The 17,690-nt window shown below is 50.4% G+C and overlaps 2 protein-coding genes across 4 annotated transcripts; one reads left to right on the top strand and one right to left on the bottom strand.

Annotated features, from left to right (window-relative positions):
* Window positions 1-2: 2 nt before the first annotated feature.
* On the bottom strand, window positions 3-7,163 carry TMEM234 (transmembrane protein 234). Of its 3 annotated transcripts, none has more exons than XM_007979601.3 (6): window positions 7,046-7,163; window positions 6,606-6,757; window positions 5,863-5,929; window positions 1,061-1,153; window positions 697-755; window positions 3-402 (listed from the first exon to the last, which is right to left on the bottom strand). In XM_007979601.3, the coding sequence occupies exons 1-6, from the start codon at window positions 7,059-7,061 to the stop codon at window positions 388-390; spliced, it is 402 nt and encodes a 133-aa protein (XP_007977792.1). In that variant the 5' UTR covers window positions 7,062-7,163; the 3' UTR covers window positions 3-387. The 3 variants fall into 3 exon arrangements, with proteins under 3 accessions (XP_007977792.1, XP_072863658.1, XP_072863657.1); XM_073007557.1 differs by having other exon boundaries at window positions 3-332; window positions 698-755; XM_073007556.1 differs by having other exon boundaries at window positions 3-755; window positions 7,046-7,162.
* On the top strand, window positions 7,087-17,071 carry EIF3I (eukaryotic translation initiation factor 3 subunit I). The gene is made up of 11 exons (XM_007979602.3): window positions 7,087-7,183; window positions 7,277-7,369; window positions 9,089-9,176; window positions 9,466-9,531; window positions 11,640-11,789; window positions 11,872-11,999; window positions 14,032-14,142; window positions 14,262-14,351; window positions 14,670-14,743; window positions 16,390-16,482; window positions 16,578-17,071. Exons 1-11 carry the CDS (start codon window positions 7,181-7,183, stop codon window positions 16,657-16,659), a joined length of 978 nt encoding a protein of 325 aa, XP_007977793.1. The 5' UTR covers window positions 7,087-7,180; the 3' UTR covers window positions 16,660-17,071.
* Window positions 17,072-17,690: the final 619 nt, after the last annotated feature.

Genomic DNA, 17,690 nt, shown 5'->3' with positions numbered 1-17,690 from the left:
TCTGTCTGTTTACCAGATTTATTGACAGCTACTACTCGCCAGGTATGCTGGGTGCTGGAGTCAGGTGAGGCTGGGGCTCACAGCTGTCTACCTGTTTAAGAGGGGCTGGCAGTGAGGATTTCTGCCCACCTCATGGGTGAGGCAGGCAAGGCTAATAGACAGCTCATCTGCATCTGCCACTCCGATGTACCTTCTTCCCCTCGGTTCCACTCCTCATTCAGCCAAGGTGCTCTGACTGAGCCCTGGAGGCCTCCCGTTTGCATTTTTGGCTCAAAGTCTGCAGCTGGCCCTTTCCATGCAGCTGGGGTTCTGCAGTCCATGGAACTTGCCACCATGATAGTCCAGATCAGGCCACAGTAATGGTGGCTGGGCTGGGGGCCTGAGATGTCAGCAGGAAGAGAGCTGCTGGGGCAGAAAGGTTGCTGAAGGTGAGCGTAGAGTCTCCTGTGCTAAATCCCAGCAGCTGAACAGCACTTGAAGGTTACAAAACCCTTTCACTCTTGTTCTCTTATTGTGATCCATGAGGTAGCTGTTATCCCCTTAAGAGAGGAGGAAGCTGAAGCCAGAGAGGAGAAGTGCTAGGTCCATCCACTCACTGCCAGCACTTCATGGCCCAGGTGCTTCCTGGAGGCAGCAGAGCTGGAGGTGGGTTCAGCCCACTCAAAGGGTAGACGGCTGCCCCTGGGTCTTACTCACTGAGCTTGTGACGCAGAGTGAAATTCCTATCACAGTGAGCACCATGCCAGCAACTGCTCCTGGGATAATAGGCAGAAATCAAGGGGGTCTGAACTTAGCCAGGCCAGTAGGAGCTGGTACAGGGCTGGAGGAAGGGCTCAGATGGGGTCTGGTCCTGAATCCCGCCCCAGCCTCTGTCCCCAAACTGTCCAGGGCAAGGGAACTCTGAAGGCCACAAGGAAGCAGAACAGCTGCAGAGGAAAGGGCAGGATGGGAAAAGGCCGTGCCCTCACCCACTCTGGGGAGATGGGTTCTGGGAAGGAACTAACACAGGTATGTCGATGTCCAAAGAGCTGAGTCCTGCACTCGCAGTAGCCTGACTTACGTTTTCCACCAATATCTTCTCCAAGGGCCTTGCCAACAATCAATGTGAAGATGATGGCCAGAGAGTTACAGATGGGCACAGCTAGGGTCAGATCTGGGTGGTCAGAATGGAAAGAATGCCTGAGATGCAACAAATGCCTTTCTAGGCACAAAACACTTCCATTATCATCGTTTCATACCTTTAAAAAAGGTATCATAACCCCATCTTCCAGCTGAAGTCACAGCAAATCTCAGGACTCAAACCCACATCTCCTGACTCCACGTTCAGTGCTTCCCAGGATTCCAGCATGAAGACCTGAACTCTGAGGTCTGGGACCAGCCTGGTTTGATAATGAGAATGAGGTCTTTGCACTCAGAGAGAACTTGTGAGATCTCAAGGACATCTGCACAGACAGGCAGGCACCCAAATCCCAAAGGATGCAGTAGAGAGTCAAGTAACACCAAGCACAGCCACTATTGTAATACCATGGCCTAGGTGCTTTGTGTACATATCTCAATTTTCACAACACTGCAAGAAGGGAATTATCACCATTTTGCATAAAGGAAACAAAGGCTCAAAGAAGTCACATAAACTAAGGCAAGTTGAGGATTTAAACTAAGGCTTGCCTGACTCCAAAACCTGCGCTGTTATTGAGCTGTGGATACAGACAAAGCAGAACATCAGGTGAAGCACATTTTGTTTCTGTTTCAGCCCAAGCTCAGGCCTTATGGAGTTAAAAAGCGTCAGAAGGAAGAAGCCAGGGCCTGTTCAGGACATTGGGCTGGACCAATGGTGTGGGCAGAGGGCATCAGAGCCCAGGATCTGTTCCTTAATTCCGAAGTTCCAAGGGGCTGATTGCCAATAAGCAAACTTGAAAAAGAGTAATGGAGTTGGCCGGGCGCGGTGGCTCACGCCTCTAATCCCAGCACTTTGGGAGGCCAAGGCAGGTGGATCACCTGAGGTCAGGAGTTTGAGATCAGCCTGGCCAACATGGTGAAACCCCGTCTCTACTAAAAATACCAAAAATTAGCCAGGCGTAGTGGCAGGCACCGGTAATCCCAGCTACTCAGGAGGCTGAGACAGGAGAAGTGCTTGCACCCAGGAGGCGGAAGTTGCAGTGAGCCAAGATCACGCCATTGCACTCCAGCCTGTGGAACAAGAGTGAAACTCCGTCTCAAAAAAGAAAAGAAAAGAAAAGAAAAAGACTAGTGGAGTTAACTTAAAATTTGTTGGCCAGGCACAGTGGCTCACGCCTGTATTCCCAGCACTGGGAGGCCGAGGCAGGTGGATCACCAGAGGTAGGGTGTTCGAGACCAGCCTGGCCAACCTGGGGAAACCCCGTCTCTACTAAAAATACAAGTATCAGCCAGGTGTGGTGGCAGGCGCCTGTAATCCCAGCTACTTGGGAGGCTGAGTAACGAGAATCTCTTGAACCCGGGAGGTGGATGTTGTTGTGAGCCGAGATCACACCGCTGCATTCCTGTCTGGGCGACAAGAGGGAGACTCCATCTTTTTTTTTTTTTTTTGAGACAGAGTCTTGCTCTGTTGCCCAGGCTGGAGTGCAATGGCCAGATCTCAGCTCACTGCAAGCTCCGCCTCCCGGGTTTACGCCATTCTCCTGCCTCAGTCTCCCGAGTGGCTGGGACTACAGGCGCCCGCCACCTCGCCCGGCTAGTTTTTTGTATTTTTTAATAGAGACGGGGTTTCACTGTGTTAGCCAGGATAGTCTCAATCTCCTGACCTCGTGATCTGCCCGTCTCGGCCTCCCAAAGCGCTGGGATTACAGGCTTGAGCCACCACGCCCGGCCGAGACTTCATCTTAAAAAAAAAAAAAAAAAAAAAAAAAAAAAAATTTGTTGAGGGTAGATCTCCTGTTAAGTGTTGTTATCACATTAAAAAGAGAGCCACAGGCCGGGAGTGGTGGCTCACGCCTGTAATGCCAGCACTTTGGAAGGCTGAAGTGGGTGGATCACTTGAGGTCCGGAGTTCAAGACCAGCCTGGCCAACATGGTGAAACCCCATCTCTACTAAATATACAAAAATTAGCCAGCCGTGGTGGCACATAATCCCAGCTACTCAGGAGGCTGAGGCAGGAGAATTGCTTGAATCCGGGAGATAGAAGTTGCAGTGACCGGAGATCGGGCTACTGCACTCCAGCCTGGGCAACAGAGTGAGATCCATCTTAAAAAAAAAAAAAAAGAGAGACAGCCACAGCCAGGCACAGTGGCTCACACCTGTAATCCCAGCATTTTGGAAGGCCGAGGCGGGCGGATCACCTGAGGTCGGGAGTTAGAGACCAGCCTGACCAACATGGAGAAACCCCGTCTACTAAAAATACAAAATTAGGCTGGGTGTGGTGGCTCACACCTGCAATCCCAGCACTTTGGGAGGCCAAGGCAGATGGATCATTTGAGGTCAGGAGTTCAAGACCAGCCTGGCCAACATGGTGAAACCCCATCTCTACTAAAAATACAAAAATTAGCCAAGCATGATGGCACATGCCTGTAGTTCCAGCTGCTTGGGAGGCTGAGGCAGGAGAATTGCTTGAACCTGGGAGGCAGAGGTTGCAGTGACCAGAGATTGCACCACTGCACTCCAGCCTAGGTGACAGAGCAAGGCTCCATCTCAAAAACAAACAAAAAAACAAAAAAACAAAATTAGCCGGGCGTGGTAGCACGTGCCTGTAATCTCAGCTGGTGGGGAGGCTGAGGCAGGAGAATCACTTGAACCCGGGAGGCGGAGGTTGCAGTGAGCCAAGACTGTACCATTGCACTCCAGCTTGGGCAACAAGAGCAAAATACCCTCTCAAAATAAAAAATAAAAAATAAAAAAAAGCCACATACACACAAAAAAAGACCAATGGATAAATCAGCTGAGTTATCCATAGTAAGACTCAACTGCAGACCAGATGCTCACACTGGCTCCTCAGCACATTCTTTCCCAGCACTCCCAGGGCTCACCTGTGTGAGGGAGAGGAGCAAACTGTCCTGTTCCTCATCCCCTGAGAGGCCCCAGCATGGAGGCATTACCCATCTAAGAAATTGATATAACAACCCCACTTACAAAGAGCTGCTTTCTTTGTTGTTTTTTCTTTTTGTTGTTGTTTTGAGACAGGGTCTCTCTGTTGCTCAGGCTGAAGTGCAGTGGTAAGGTCACTGATCACTGCAGCCTCAACCTCCTGAGCTCAAGCGATCCTCCCACCTCAGCCTCCTGAGCAGCTAGGACTACAGGCATGCACCACTAAGCCCAGCTAATTTTTATATATTTTTTGTTGCTGTTGTTCCTAGGCTGGTCTCCTAGGCTCAGGTTATCTGCCCACTTCAGCCTCCAAAATTGCTGGAATTACAGGCCTGAGCCACTGCGCCCTGCCCAGAACTGCCTTCTTAAGTTTATATACCTTACAAGGAGTGTCATGGCTGCTGAGGTCTGGTTTGCAACAGTAGATGGGAGAAGGATATAGCACAGTGCAGTGGGAAAGTGAGGGCATTGGAGTGAGGCAGATCTGAGTTTCCCTTGTAATCTTGGTTAGGATATTCAAACACTCAACCTGTTTCCCCATATGTAAAACAGGGATCACAGTATACCATTTCTTTTGTTGGACTGTTGTTAAGATGAGCTGTGATAATGCATGGATCGTCCCTGGCTGAAGTGGACGCTTCATAAATAGTGATTACTGTTCTTGTTATTAGAAAGGATGGATATTAAAGGATACAGGCAGAGAGGGTAATGAGATAAAAAGAATCTAATACTGTGATTAAAACTTGGTGAATGGCTAGCTGTAGTCAGCTGGTCAAGGGTTCAGCATTCTTCCACAGCAGTGAATGCATGAGGCCAGAGGCTTTCAAACTCATAAATAAGTGCATATTATTTATTTATTTATTTACTTTTGAGACAGAGTCTCGCTCTGTTGCCCAGGGACTGGAGTGCAGTGGCGTGATCTCTGCTTACTGCAACCTCCGCCTCCTGGGTTCAAGTCATTCTTGTGCCTCAGCCTCCCAAGTAGCTGGGACTACAGGCACGCACCACCACACCTGGCTAATTTTGTTATTTTTAGTAGAGATGGGGTTTCAGCATGTTGGCCAGGCTGGTCTCAAACTCCTGACCTCAAGTGATCTGCCCTCCTTGGCCTCCCAAAGGGCTGGGATTACAGGCGTGAGACACCATACCCAGTCGAGCATAAACTTTAATATATGGCTTCAAATCCTTCTGCACTGACATACTGTGGGACTTAAGAGAGGTGAAATTGCCCAAAGTTCTGCAACTTCATTTTCTAAGATAATCATGTCTGCTTTACAGAATCATGATTGGAATTAAATAATGTGTAAGACTAGTGCAGTATCTGACGTAGTAGAGGGCAGTCAACAAATGTCAAGAGAAAGGAAATTTATGTATATGGAGTTCTAACTGTGTGCCAGGCACTCTCCTACATGTTTCTCATTCATTAAATTTAATCCTCACAATGCTATGAAGCCAGCTGTATAAAACCAAGGCTCAAATGAGGGACTTGCTCATGGTCAGACAGGTAGGACACAGTGGAAGCAAGAATGTGAAAGCCAGCACTTGGCACAGCAAAATGAACCTTCCTTCTTCCTCCGCTGGTCACACAAGACTGCCAGGCTTCAAACCAACGCCAGTGCCTAGCAACATACTCATAACCAGCCCACTGTGTCCCTCTTGTTCAGAGAAGAGGGTACTAAGAGGGAACTAGAGCTAGTCAGCCCTCTCTCACTGATGGGAATGAGGTGTTTCAAGCTCCACCCCCTCAAATCACTCTTCCAGGTGGCCTCAAACACTAAGCAGAACAGTTTCAAGCCAGGACCCACCTGTCGATGCCAAGGTGAGGTAATAGAGAAGGGAGCCACACTGGTTGAGGAGAAAGGGCATCAGGTACTGGAAAGAGGAGAAACCTGCAGTCAGTGTGATGGCCTGACTAAGCAGCACGGCCTTCTTTGAGCTCCTAGCGAATGCCTTTCCTTGGAGGGAGGGAGGGTTATAAAGACCCAGAGAACACTAATCCCTCTAAGGAGAACCCTTCCAGGGCAAAGAGGGAAACAGACTGAACTCTGTGCCTTTGCTCAAACTACCCTCTCCCTCAACTCTGCTAATTCCCATCCTGCAAGGCCTTGATGCCAATGTCAGCTCCTCCAGGAATCCTTCCCCAAGTCCTCCAGCTCCAGCCTTCCTACTCTGAACTCCTCCCCTGCAGGGCCAATTTGAGCCCTAAGTCCTCCCTCTGGAAAGGCTCACAAATGTTGCCTTATTTAACTGAAGGAATCACAATAATAAAATGTGAATAATGGCAGCCATAGATTGAGCACTTACTATGTTCTAGGCCCAAAGATAAATGCTATACGTATCTCACCTAATTCCTACAACTGCCCTATCAGATAGATGGTTATTATTATAATCGCCATTTACAGATGATGAAACTGAGGCTTAAGGAGGACAACTGACTCTTCGGAGAATTTCTGGTGAGTGGGGGTGGGGCTGACCCACACCTGTTTGACTCCAAAGACCAAATTATTGGTGGCAACTCCCCCGAGAGAGGGGCCTTTCACAGACGCACCTCAGTATTCAAGAAGAGGGTCTTCATCTCCTGTAGCAACTGCCGGGCCCAGGTCGGCTCATGAACCCGTTGCAGGCCGGCGGAGGCCCGCTTCAGCAGCGGTTGCGTGCCACCCCACAGAGCGGCCACCAGCACCAGAGCCAGCACCTGCCCTGAATACAGACGAGTGCGTCACCCTGACCCCCACCCCAAACGGCCGCCCACCCCGCCCTCTCCTGGCCTCCTAGCCCCAGCTAGCCGCCCCCACTTCCCTCCTTCGCTGTCTTCGCCTCGGCTGCGACTGGCGGCTAAGGCAGGCCCAGGGAGGCTGGGGAGATGAATCCAGGAGTCCAGCCTCTGGGGTTGTAGCAGGGGTAGGGATTAGGGGGTGCAGGTGGAGCAGGAAATGAATTCGAGGCGAGGGTCGGGAAATCCATGGAGGGGCGGGGTCGGCTACCTACCCAGAGACGCCGCCATGGCAACGCCGCTGTCTTCTACTTCCGGGAACGAGGGGGCGGAGACCCATAATCCGGAAGTGGACCCAAAGCGTTTTCCGGTCCTACTCACGTTGCGGCCTTCCTCGCGTCACCGCCGGGATGGTGAGTTTCAGAGTTGTGGGTATTGCAGTGGGGGTCCTGGGCTGAGGCCGGGGCCCAATTCCGAGCACTGACGTTACCATCTTGTCCCCACAGAAGCCGATCCTACTGCAGGGCCATGAGCGGTCCATTACGCAGATTAAGTATAACCGCGAAGGAGACCTCCTCTTTACTGTGGCCAAGGACCCTGTGAGCGTCGGCTGGAGGGCGGGCGGGACCATGCGGAGGGGGTCCGGGAGGGGAGAGATCCTTCTGCCAGGACGATGGGTGGACATGCCAGTTTTGCCGTTAGCGGGGAACCAAAGAACGGCCCATTCTGAGAAGTAGGGAGAGGCCATCCCGGGGATAGGTTGGCGAAAGTATTCTACTGGGAAAGGTGGGGAAGAACTCGATTGGCCGAGTGCGGTGGCTCACGCCTGTAATCCCAGCACTTTGAGAGGCCGAGGTGGGAGGATCGCTTGAGCCCAGGAGTTGGAGACCAGCTTGAGCAACATAGTAAGACCCATCTCTACACACAAAAAATTAGCCTGATGTGGTGGCTCGCGCCTGTGGCCTCAGCTGCTTCGGAGTCTGAAACGAGAGGATCGCTGGAGCCCGGTGAGCTGAGATCGTGCCACTGCACTCCAAGAAAAGCAAGAGACAGTTGCCGGGCGGGGTGACTCAAGCCTGTAATCCCAGCACTTTGGGAAGGTGAGGCGTGAGGATCACGAGGTCAGGAGATCGAGACCATCCTGGCTAACATGGTGAAACCCTGTCTCTACTAAAAGGACAAAAAATTAGTCGGGCGCGGTGGCGGGTGCCTGTACTCCCAGCTACACGGGAGGCTGAGGCAGGAGAATGGCGTGAACCCGGGAGGCGGAGGCTGCAGTGAGCCGAGATGGCGCCCCTGCTCTCCAGCCTGGGCAACAGAGCGAGACTCTGTCTCAAAAAAAAAAAAGAAAAGAAAAGAAAAGCAGAAGACCACTGTGGAAAGGGGATAAGGATGAGGGTCAGCTTGCCCAGAGAATGGGATGCGGCCTTTAGGGATAATCTAATTTTTCTACCAGGATAGGTGCAGGCTGTGTTATTCAGACACAGGGGACTTAATGAGGCTGTCTCTAGTCTCATTTTAAGTCAGTCCCATCCTGCTACTCAATGCAAAACAGTCCCTCATAATACTGCCTTTTTTAAATTTTATTTTATTTTTTGGGGTACGGAGTCTCGCTCTGTCACCCAGGCTGGAGTGCAGTGGTGCAATCGCAGCTCACTGCAGCCTCCGCCTCCCAGGTTCAAGCGATTCTCCTGCCTCAGCCTCCTGAGTAGCTGGGACTACAGGCTCGTGCCACCACGCCCGGCTAAGTTTTTGTATTTTTAGTAGAGACAGGGTTTCACCATGTTGGCCAGGCTGGTCTTGAACTCCTGACCTCAGGTGATCTGCCTGCCTCAGCCTCCCAAAGTGCTAGGATTACAGGCGTGAGCTACCACACCCAGCCTGGCCATTTTCAAGATGAGAAAACTGAACTTCAAAGGAGAGAAGCACTGTATTTGAGATCGTACAGTGAGACAGTGGCAGAGCAGGCACTGGAACTCAGACTTCCCTACTATCAACTGCTCCCACTTGGATAAGACATCAGAGATACTGTTTTTCTGGACTGGAGCTCAACTTGGTCTTTTATTCTTTGGAGCCACTGGGAGTCCCAGGAGAGCTGGAGCTAACAAATGAGGATGCTTTTACAAGCCGCCTGACTCCTCTGTTGCTTACCTTCAGAAAGGGAGGAGAATCCAGGAGTTGGTCTTTTTATCAGCTCCCTGCTGTTTCCCAAGAAATGAAGAGAAGAGGGCAGAATCAGCCTGGCTACAGGCTGCTGAGGGTTCCTGGGGTAAAGTAGGAAGCATCGCTCTTACTATCCTGTGGTTTGACTTTTCCAGATCGTCAATGTATGGTACTCTGTGAATGGTGAGAGGCTGGGCACCTACATGGGCCATACCGGAGCTGTGTGGTGTGTGGACGCTGACTGTATCCTTGTTTTGGCTCTGAGTCCATGCTGCTAGGGTCTGTCAGCAATGGAGAGGCTAGGCTGGAAGTTGGGAGTTGGGGGTGTTGTTGAGGGCCTAGAGAACAATACCTCCCATTCCCTGGTCTCTTCACTGGCTGGGGAAACATTTAGGACAAGTTCCAGTTCTGGATAAGGAGGTAAGAGGGGAAGAAAGGCTCTTTGGGGCTGAACAGGGAGATGATTCACTTGGCCTCCCCCAGAGGACAAGGGCTCAGGTGAACTTTGTCATGTTTCTTAACAACTCTTCAGGGGACACCAAGCATGTCCTCACTGGCTCAGCTGACAACAGCTGTCGTCTCTGGGACTGTGAAACAGGTAAGCTAGGTTCATTCACTTTTTTAGCAACAGGTCCTAGGAAAATAGAGATGAAATCCATAGATAGTTTCCAGTCTAGGGAATAAGAGACAAGAAAGACAGATGAGAAAAGAAGTCTTACAGTAAGATATACACCATGGTAGAGGAAGCGTAGATTACTATGGGAGGCCAGAGCCCAGCAACTGGCTCCCTAGAGTGGGGATGGGAGCAGCCTGGGAAGGTTTCCCAAGGTAAATGTCATATGAGCTGGGGCTTAAAGGATGAAGAAAGACGTCATCACTTTGGCACATGCAGGAGTGAAAGTGTGGAGACTGTTGTGTCCAAGTCATCTGATCTGGCTGCAATTCCTGCTTCTTGGTGGGGTGGGGGTAGGGGGGTGAAATACACAGTCATGGAAAAGATGAAGCTGGAGAGTCAGGCTAAGGCCAGAACAGGTCTTGAATGCCAAACTCAGGAGCTTGGCTTTGTTCCATAGAATATGGGGTGCTGTGGAGGTCCCTGAGCAGGCAAGAGTGGGGGTCTGTTCAGTTTAGCAAGGTCAGGGAGCAGGGGGAGGCACTGGAAGAGCTAAGACTGAAGACAGGGGAGCCTATTAAGTTTTCTTTTTTTTTTTTTTTTCTTTTTCTTGTTTTTGAGACAGAGTCTCGCTGTCGCCCAGGCTGGAGAGCAATGGCATGATCTTGGCTCACTGCAACCTCCGCCTCCTGGGTTCAAGGGATTCTCCTGTCTCAGCCAGCCCGAGTAGCTGGGATTATAGACGCACACTACCATGCTTGGCTAATTTTTTTTTTGAGACAGATTCTCTCGCTCTGTCACCCAGGCTGGAGTGCAGTGGCATAATCTTGGCTCACTGCAATCTCTGCCTCCTGGGTTCAAGTGATTCTCCTGTCTCAGCCTCCCGAATAGCTGGGATTATAGACATGCACCATCACACCTGACTAATTTTTGTATTTTTAGTAGAGATAGGGTTTACTGTATTGGCCAGGCTGGTCTCAAACTCCAGACCTCAGGTGATCCACCCACCTCAGCCTCCCAAAGTGATGGGATTACAGGCGTGAGCCACTGCGCCTGGCCGGTGGCTAATTTTTGTATTTTTAGTAGAGATGGGGTTTCACCATGTTGGCCAGGCTGGTCTCAAACTCCTCACCTCAAGTGATCCACCTCAGCCTCCCAAAGTGCTGGGAATACAGGCATAAGCCACTGTGCCCAGCCTAAGCTGTTCTGTTTAGTGCCAGGTCTATGCTGGGCACTGGGGACATGCAGGGAAATCAGATCAGGTCTTTGCTGTGGAGGATTGCAGTCTGAGTGGGGAGATAGATATATTGCAGTCTACGTATGAGCAGTACCACATTAGCAGGATGTCTGAGGAAAGAGTCTGGATAAGAAGTTAAAATACTTGGCCAGGTGTGGTGGCTCACGCCTGTTAATCCCAGCACTTTAGGAGGTCGAGGCGAGTGGATCACCTGAGGTCAGGAGTTCAAGACCAGCCTGGCCAACAAGGTGAAACCCCGTCTACTAAAAATACAAAAATGAGCCAGGCATGGTGGCGGGTGCTTGTAATCCCAACTACTCGGGAGGCTGAGGCAGGAGAATCGCTTGAAAGGTTTCAGTGAGCCGAGATCACACCATTGCACTCCAGCCTGTGGGACGAGAGCAAAACTCTATCTCAAAAAAAAAAAAAGGGCCTGGCGCAGTGGCTCACACCTGTAATTCTAGCACTTTGGGAGGTCAGGGTGGGCGGATCATGAGGTCAGGAGATCAAGACTATCCTGGCTAACATGGTAAAACCCCGTCTCTACTAAAAATACAAAAAATGAGCGGGGCGTGGTGGTGGGCACCTGTAGTCCCAGCTACTTGGGAGGCTGAGGCAGGAGAATGGCTTGAACCCAGGAGGCGGAGCTTGCAGTGAGCCGAGATCGTGCCAGTGCACTCCAGCCTGGGAAACAGAGCAAGACTCTGTCTCAAAAAAGAAAAAAAAAAAGAAAAAATACTTTCTAAGTTTGGGTTACTGGAGCAAGAGAAACAGTGAGATGCGATGATGGCATTCTCTAGAATGTCCTCCCTGCAATTGCAATGGATGGTGTAGCCCAGACTCTGCCTGTTTCCAGGGAAGCAGCTGGCCCTTCTCAAGACCAATTCGGCTGTCCGGACCTGTGGTTTTGACTTTGGGGGCAACATCATCATGTTCTCCACAGACAAGCAGATGGGCTACCAGTGCTTTGTGAGCTTCTTTGACCTGCGGGATCCAAGCCAGATTGGTGAGGGCTGGGATTAGGGCTGGGGTTGAGGTAAAGGGTGCAGCTCTAGAGCCCAGGGCCTAACATCTACTGCTCCACACAGACAACAATGAGCCCTACATGAAGATCCCTTGCAACGACTCTAAAATCACCAGTGCTGTTTGGGGACCCCTGGGGGAGTGCATCATCGCTGGCCATGAGAGTGGAGAGCTCAACCAGTATAGTGCCAAGGTAAGAGGCCACATGGGGCCTGAGCCTACCAGAATGATTCTTTTTTTTTTTTTTTTAAGGTGGAGTTTCTCTCTGTCACCCAGGCTGGAGTGCAGTGGCGCCATCTCGGCTCACTGCAACCTCCACCTCCCGGGTTCAAGCAATTCCCCTGCCTCAGCCTCCCGAGTAGCTGGGATTACAGGCACACGCCACCACGCCTGGCTAATTTTTTTTGTATTTTTAGTAGAGATGGGGTTTCACCATGTTGGCCAGACTGGTCACGAACTCCTGACCTCAGGCAGTCCGCCCACCTTCGCCTCCCGAAGTGCTGGGATTACAGGCATGAGCCACCGCACCTGTATTTTTTTTTCTTTGAGACAGAGTCTCACCCTGTTGCCCAGGCTGGAGTGCAGTGGTACGATCTCGGCTCACTGCAATCTCTGCCTCCTGGGTTCAAGCCATTCTCTTGCCTCAGCCTCTCAACTAGCTGGGAATATAGGCACCCACCACCACGCCCGGGTAATTTTTGTATTTTTAGTAGAGATGGGGTTTCACTATGGTGGCCAGGCTGGTCTCGAACCCCTGACCTCCTGACCTTAGATGATCCACCTGCCTCAGGCACTGCTGATAGCACAGTAGTTCAGAGCAAGGGCGGAGCTGTATGCTGTGGCTCACATCTGTAATCCCAGTGCCTTTGGGGGCCAAGACAGGAGGATCTTTTGAGCCCAGGGGTTGGGGCTATAGTGAGCTATGATCATACCACTACACTCCAACCTGGGTGACAGTGAGACCCAGCACTTTGGGAGGTTGACCCGCCTCAACCTCTCAAAGTGCTGGGATTTTCTAATAAATTTTTTAAAAATTTAATAAAAAATTTTAAAAAGAGCAGAGGTGAGATTGAAATGTAGATTTCACTACTTTTTAGCTGTGTGATCTTGGGCAAGTTACATAACTTCTCTGACCCTGTTTATCTGTAAAATGTTTCAAGGATCAAATGATATCACATGTTTGAAAAACTTGTCACAAAGTACTCAGGACATGTTAATAAGGATCGCAGGCCGGGTGGGGTGACTCACACCTGGAATCCCAACACTTTGGGAGACTGGAGCAGGAGGATTGCTTGAGCCCCAGGGATTGAGATCAGCTTGGGCAATACAGGAAAACCCTGTCTCTAAAAAAAAAAAAAATTAAAAATTAGCTGGGTGTGGTGGAGCGTGCCTCTGGTCCCAGGTACTCAAGATGTTGAGGCTGAAAGATTGCTTGAGTCTGGGAGATTGAGGCTGCAGTGAGCCATGACTGTGCCACTGTACTCCAGCCTGGGTGATAGAACAAGACCCTGTCTCAAAAAAAAAAAAAAAATTAAGGATCACAAATGAGCATTTCCCTGCCACCAGAGTATAATGCCCTGTGCTGAGCTCCTAGAACAAAGAAGTAAATCAGACACAGTCCCTTCCCCCTTGGAAGGGACTTGCAAACAGCTAGCACCTGAGTCAGATTGTGAACTGTGCCACCGTAGAAGTCTCAACCAGGTGTGGAAGGTACACTGTCCCAGGGAGGTGGTGTGTACATTAAACCCTGGAAAATGAATGGAGCTTCAAGCAGGAAAGAAAGAACATCCCACAGGCAAAAGGAACAGCAAAAGCAAAGGCACAGAGTTAAGAAAGTATGGAGTCTTCAGGAACCATTGGGATGCGGTCTTGGGGACAGAGGACAGGGAATAGATTTTAAATGTCCTTAAGTGTGAGGAGATAAAGAGTTTTGATTTTCCTCCAGGCAGTAGGGAATCTTGAAAGGGTTATCTATGGCCAGATTTTCCTTCCAACAGCGTTTGCAGGTTATGTTTGGAGAATGGACCTGAACTAGCCATCAGGCATAGAATGTACATTACTGGACAGAGTCAAGGGATATTTAGGGGTGACTGATTAGATAGAGGGGGTGAGGAAAACACAAAGTCCATGCTGTCTCAGCTTTCTCATTTGGGTGCTTAGGTTTCTGGGGAACTGAGATTAGTAAGGATTGGGCCCAGTCAGTCTCACTCTTCCTCATTCCCCAGTCTGGAGAGGTGTTGGTGAATGTTAAGGAGCACTCCCGGCAGATCAATGACATCCAGTTATCCAGGGACATGACCATGTTTGTGACCGCATCCAAGGACAACACAGCCAAGGTGAGCCTGGGCAGGGGTCTGGCAGGGCCGCTGCCTCCCTCCTGCTGCACAGCTCACCCTGCCCGACTTCCCCCAGGAAGGCTCTTTCTACAGATATCCCCCTTGCCTTCTCTCTCCAGCTTTTTGACTCCACAACTCTTGAACATCAGAAGACTTTCCGGACAGAACGTCCTGTCAACTCAGCTGCTCTCTCCCCCAACTATGACCATGTAAGAGAACCCCATCCAGCCTTCCTGCTAAAGCCTCAGGAAGCTTCCAAGTTCTAGATGCTTGTCCAGAAGTTGGGCTACAACATTGTGGGGGAAATGATGTCAGGCAGAGAGGAGATTCCCAGAGGAGTGACAAAGCTGGAAGGATGAATAGCCCCAGGGAAGCGGGCAGGAGGTGGCAGAGGTGTCTGATCATCCCCTACCTTTGGTATCCTCCCATTGAGCTGTGTGAGATGTGAAAAATGTATATGGCAGGAGAAAAACAGAAAATGGACTTGGTGTCCATCGGGCCCATCTAGAGTTTCTTCTTCCATTCAGGTGGTCCTGGGCGGTGGTCAGGAAGCCATGGATGTAACCACAACCTCCACCAGGATTGGCAAGTTTGAGGCCAGGTAAAGAGGAGGAGAGCTCTTCCAAATTGAAATCTCATGGGGTGTACCTTTTTTTTTTCTTCCCCGAGATGGAGTCTTGCTCTGTCACCCAGACTGGAGTACAATGGTGTGATCTCTGCCTCCTAGGTTCAGGCAATTCTCCTGCCTCTGCCTCCCGGGTAGCTGGGATTACAGGCACCCACCAACACACCTGGCTAATTTTTGTATTTTTAGAAGAGACAGGGTTTCACCATGTTGGCCAGGCTGGTCTTGAATGAACTCCTGGCCTTAAGTAATCTGCCCACCTTGGCTTCCCAAAGTGTTGGGATTACAGGCACGAGCCACTGTGCCCGGCCTTCATTATATTTCTCTATGCCCATATTTCTTCTATTGTATAATGAGACAGTGACAATATACTTACCATAAAATTATGCAGATTAAATTATTCAGTTAATATTTATTAAGCTCTTTAAGCACTGCCCAGCACGTAGTAGGCACTCTGTAAGTATTAGCTATGAATTCAGGCAGACTTCTGGGTCCAGTCTTCCCCTTATAATAAAAAAGTTAAAAAATAAAGATACAGGGTCTCACTATGTTGCCCAGGCTGGCCTCGAACTCCTGGGTGCAAGTGATCCTCTGCCCTCAGCCTCCCAAAGTACTGGGATTACAGGCGTGAACCACAGCCCATAGCCCCCAGCCCCCAACTTCATCTTATTTTGTTCACATTCACTTATTGTCTCAATTTGTCTGCTTTATTATTATTTTTTGAGACAGAGTCTCACTCTGTTGCCTAGGCTGGAGTGCAGTGGCACCATTTCTGCTCACTGCAACCTCCTGGGCTCAAGCAATCCTCCCGCTAAGCCTCTGAATAGCTCGGATTACAGGTGCACACCACCGTGCCTGGCTGCTTTTTGTATTTTTAGTAGAGATGTTGGCGAGGCTGGTCTCAAACTCCTGGCCTCAAGCGATCTGCCTTCCTCGGCCTCCCAATGTGCTGGGATTATAGGCATGAGCCGCCATGCCTGGCCTCAAATGCAAATTGTATCACAAAAAATAAAGCAGAAGCCGAGTTCGTGACCAGCCTGGCCAACATGGTGAAACCCCATTTCTACTAAAAATACAAAAATTAGCCAGGCGTCTATAATCCCAGCCACTTGGGAGGCTGAGGCAGGAGAATTGCTTGAACTCAGGAGGTGGAGGTTCCAGTGAACTGAGATTGCGCCACTGTACTCCACCCTGGGTGACAGAGTAAGACTCCATCTCAAAATAAATAAATGGGGCCAGGCGCAGTGGCTCACGCCTGTAATCCCAGCACTTTGGGAGACTGAGACGGGCAGATCAGGAGGACAGGAGATCAAGACCATCCTGGCTAACACAGTGAAACCCCATCTCTACTAAAAATACAAAAAAGTTAGCCGGGCATGGTGGCGGGCACCTGTAGTCCCAGCTACTCAGGAGGCTGAGGCAGGAGAATGGTGTGAACCCGGGAGGCGGAGCTTGCAGTGAGCCGAGATCACACCACTGCACTCCAGCCTGGGCGACAGAGCAAGACTCCATCTCAAAATAAATAAATAAATAAAAATAACAATTTGCATTTGGGGAGCGCCACCTTCAAAGTGTTTTGGAAGGAGATGGAAAGTGAATTAATTGTGTCCCTTTTCCTCCAGGTTCTTCCATTTGGCCTTTGAAGAAGAGTTTGGAAGAGTCAAGGGTCACTTTGGACCTATCAACAGTGTTGCTTTCCATCCTGATGGCAAGAGGTAGGGTCCCAGTGAAGCAGCTGAGCTAAGTCCGGGTTGGGTCTCTGCCTCTCCTAGAGTAGGCACCTGACTGGTGCCTGGCTATCTTTTTCCAGCTACAGCAGCGGCGGTGAAGATGGTTACGTCCGTATCCATTACTTCGACCCACAGTACTTCGAATTTGAGTTTGAGGCTTGAGAAGCTGGATCTCCGGCCGGGCGCGGTGGTTCATGCCTGTAATCCCACCACTTTGGGAGGTCAAGGTGGGCAGATCACCTGAGGTCAGGAGTTTGGGACCAGCCTGACCAACATGAAGAAACCCCATCTCTACTAAAAATATAAACATTAGCAGGGCGTGGTAGCACGCGCCTATAGTCCCAGCTACTCAGGAGGCTGAGGCAGGAGAATCACTTGAACCCAGGAGGCGGAGGTTGCAGTGAGCTGAGATCGTGTCATTGCACTCCAGCATGGGCAACAAGAGCGAAACTCCGTCTCAAAAAAGAAATAATAATAATAAGCTGGATCTCCATCCGGGCCAGAGAAGATTCTCACAGAAGGTTTTGAACTCTAAGAAATAAATTGGTTTGGTAATAAATGGCTTCTGGTCAGATATTTTGTAGGGTCTGTTTTATCATCTTTCCTTTTCACTGACACCCCAGCAAGGGGATGCCGATCATGGAGACTTTTATTATTTAGACCTCCCTATACTTTGGACACCTCAAACTTAAGACCGTCCGTACTTTTGGCCAGCCCGGGTTGCAGGCATCCTCTTCCAAGGTGTAAAGGTCGTAAGGGGCCTGCAGAGGTTTCAGGAACGTCTCGGTTGCTGTCCAAGGAGCCAGTGCGTAGGGTGGGGGCTGAAGTAGTTGGCTGAGAGGCTTCTGTCTTCTTCCTTCCTGTCACTATTTGCCACGCTCATCCCCCATGCGGCTTCTGCAGGCTCAGGTGAGTGGGTCCAGCGAAGAAACAGGCCCGAGGAGGAGGAACACAGGTCAGGACGCTGAGCGGAGGGATAATCCCCCGTGGAGAAGGTGTGGGGCTCACCTTGCCCAGCCGCAGGCTCTGGGGCTCCACGGATGGCCAAGGGATTGAGGATGTAGAGTGGGTTCCAGAGTCTTTGTTGCTCTTTTGGCTGGTTGAGCCAAGACCACAGGGAGTGCGTCCGAGTCCTCACTTCACACGGGCATCTGCAGAAAGGCAGGGAGTAAGTTTCTAGCCCCAGGTATGCC

Source organism: Chlorocebus sabaeus, chromosome 20, assembly GCF_047675955.1.
Source record: "Chlorocebus sabaeus isolate Y175 chromosome 20, mChlSab1.0.hap1, whole genome shotgun sequence".
In the NCBI taxonomy this organism is placed as follows: domain Eukaryota; kingdom Metazoa; phylum Chordata; class Mammalia; order Primates; family Cercopithecidae; genus Chlorocebus; species Chlorocebus sabaeus.
Note: the sequence above shows the minus strand (reverse complement) of the source record. Positions and strands in the feature narration are given on the sequence as shown.

Coding starts and splice junctions, on each gene's coding strand:
- TMEM234 (XM_073007557.1), bottom strand. Junction 1,154..5,862: donor CCTCACCTTGGCATCGACAG/GTGGGTCCTGGC, acceptor CTGACCACCCAG/ATCTGACCCTAGCTGTGCCC. Junction 756..1,060: donor AGAAGATATTGGTGGAAAAC/GTAAGTCAGGCT, acceptor CTATTATCCCAG/GAGCAGTTGCTGGCATGGTG.
- EIF3I (XM_007979602.3), top strand. Junction 11,790..11,871: donor GCGGGATCCAAGCCAGATTG/GTGAGGGCTGGG, acceptor TGCTCCACACAG/ACAACAATGAGCCCTACATG. Junction 14,744..16,389: donor ATTGGCAAGTTTGAGGCCAG/GTAAAGAGGAGG, acceptor CTTTTCCTCCAG/GTTCTTCCATTTGGCCTTTG.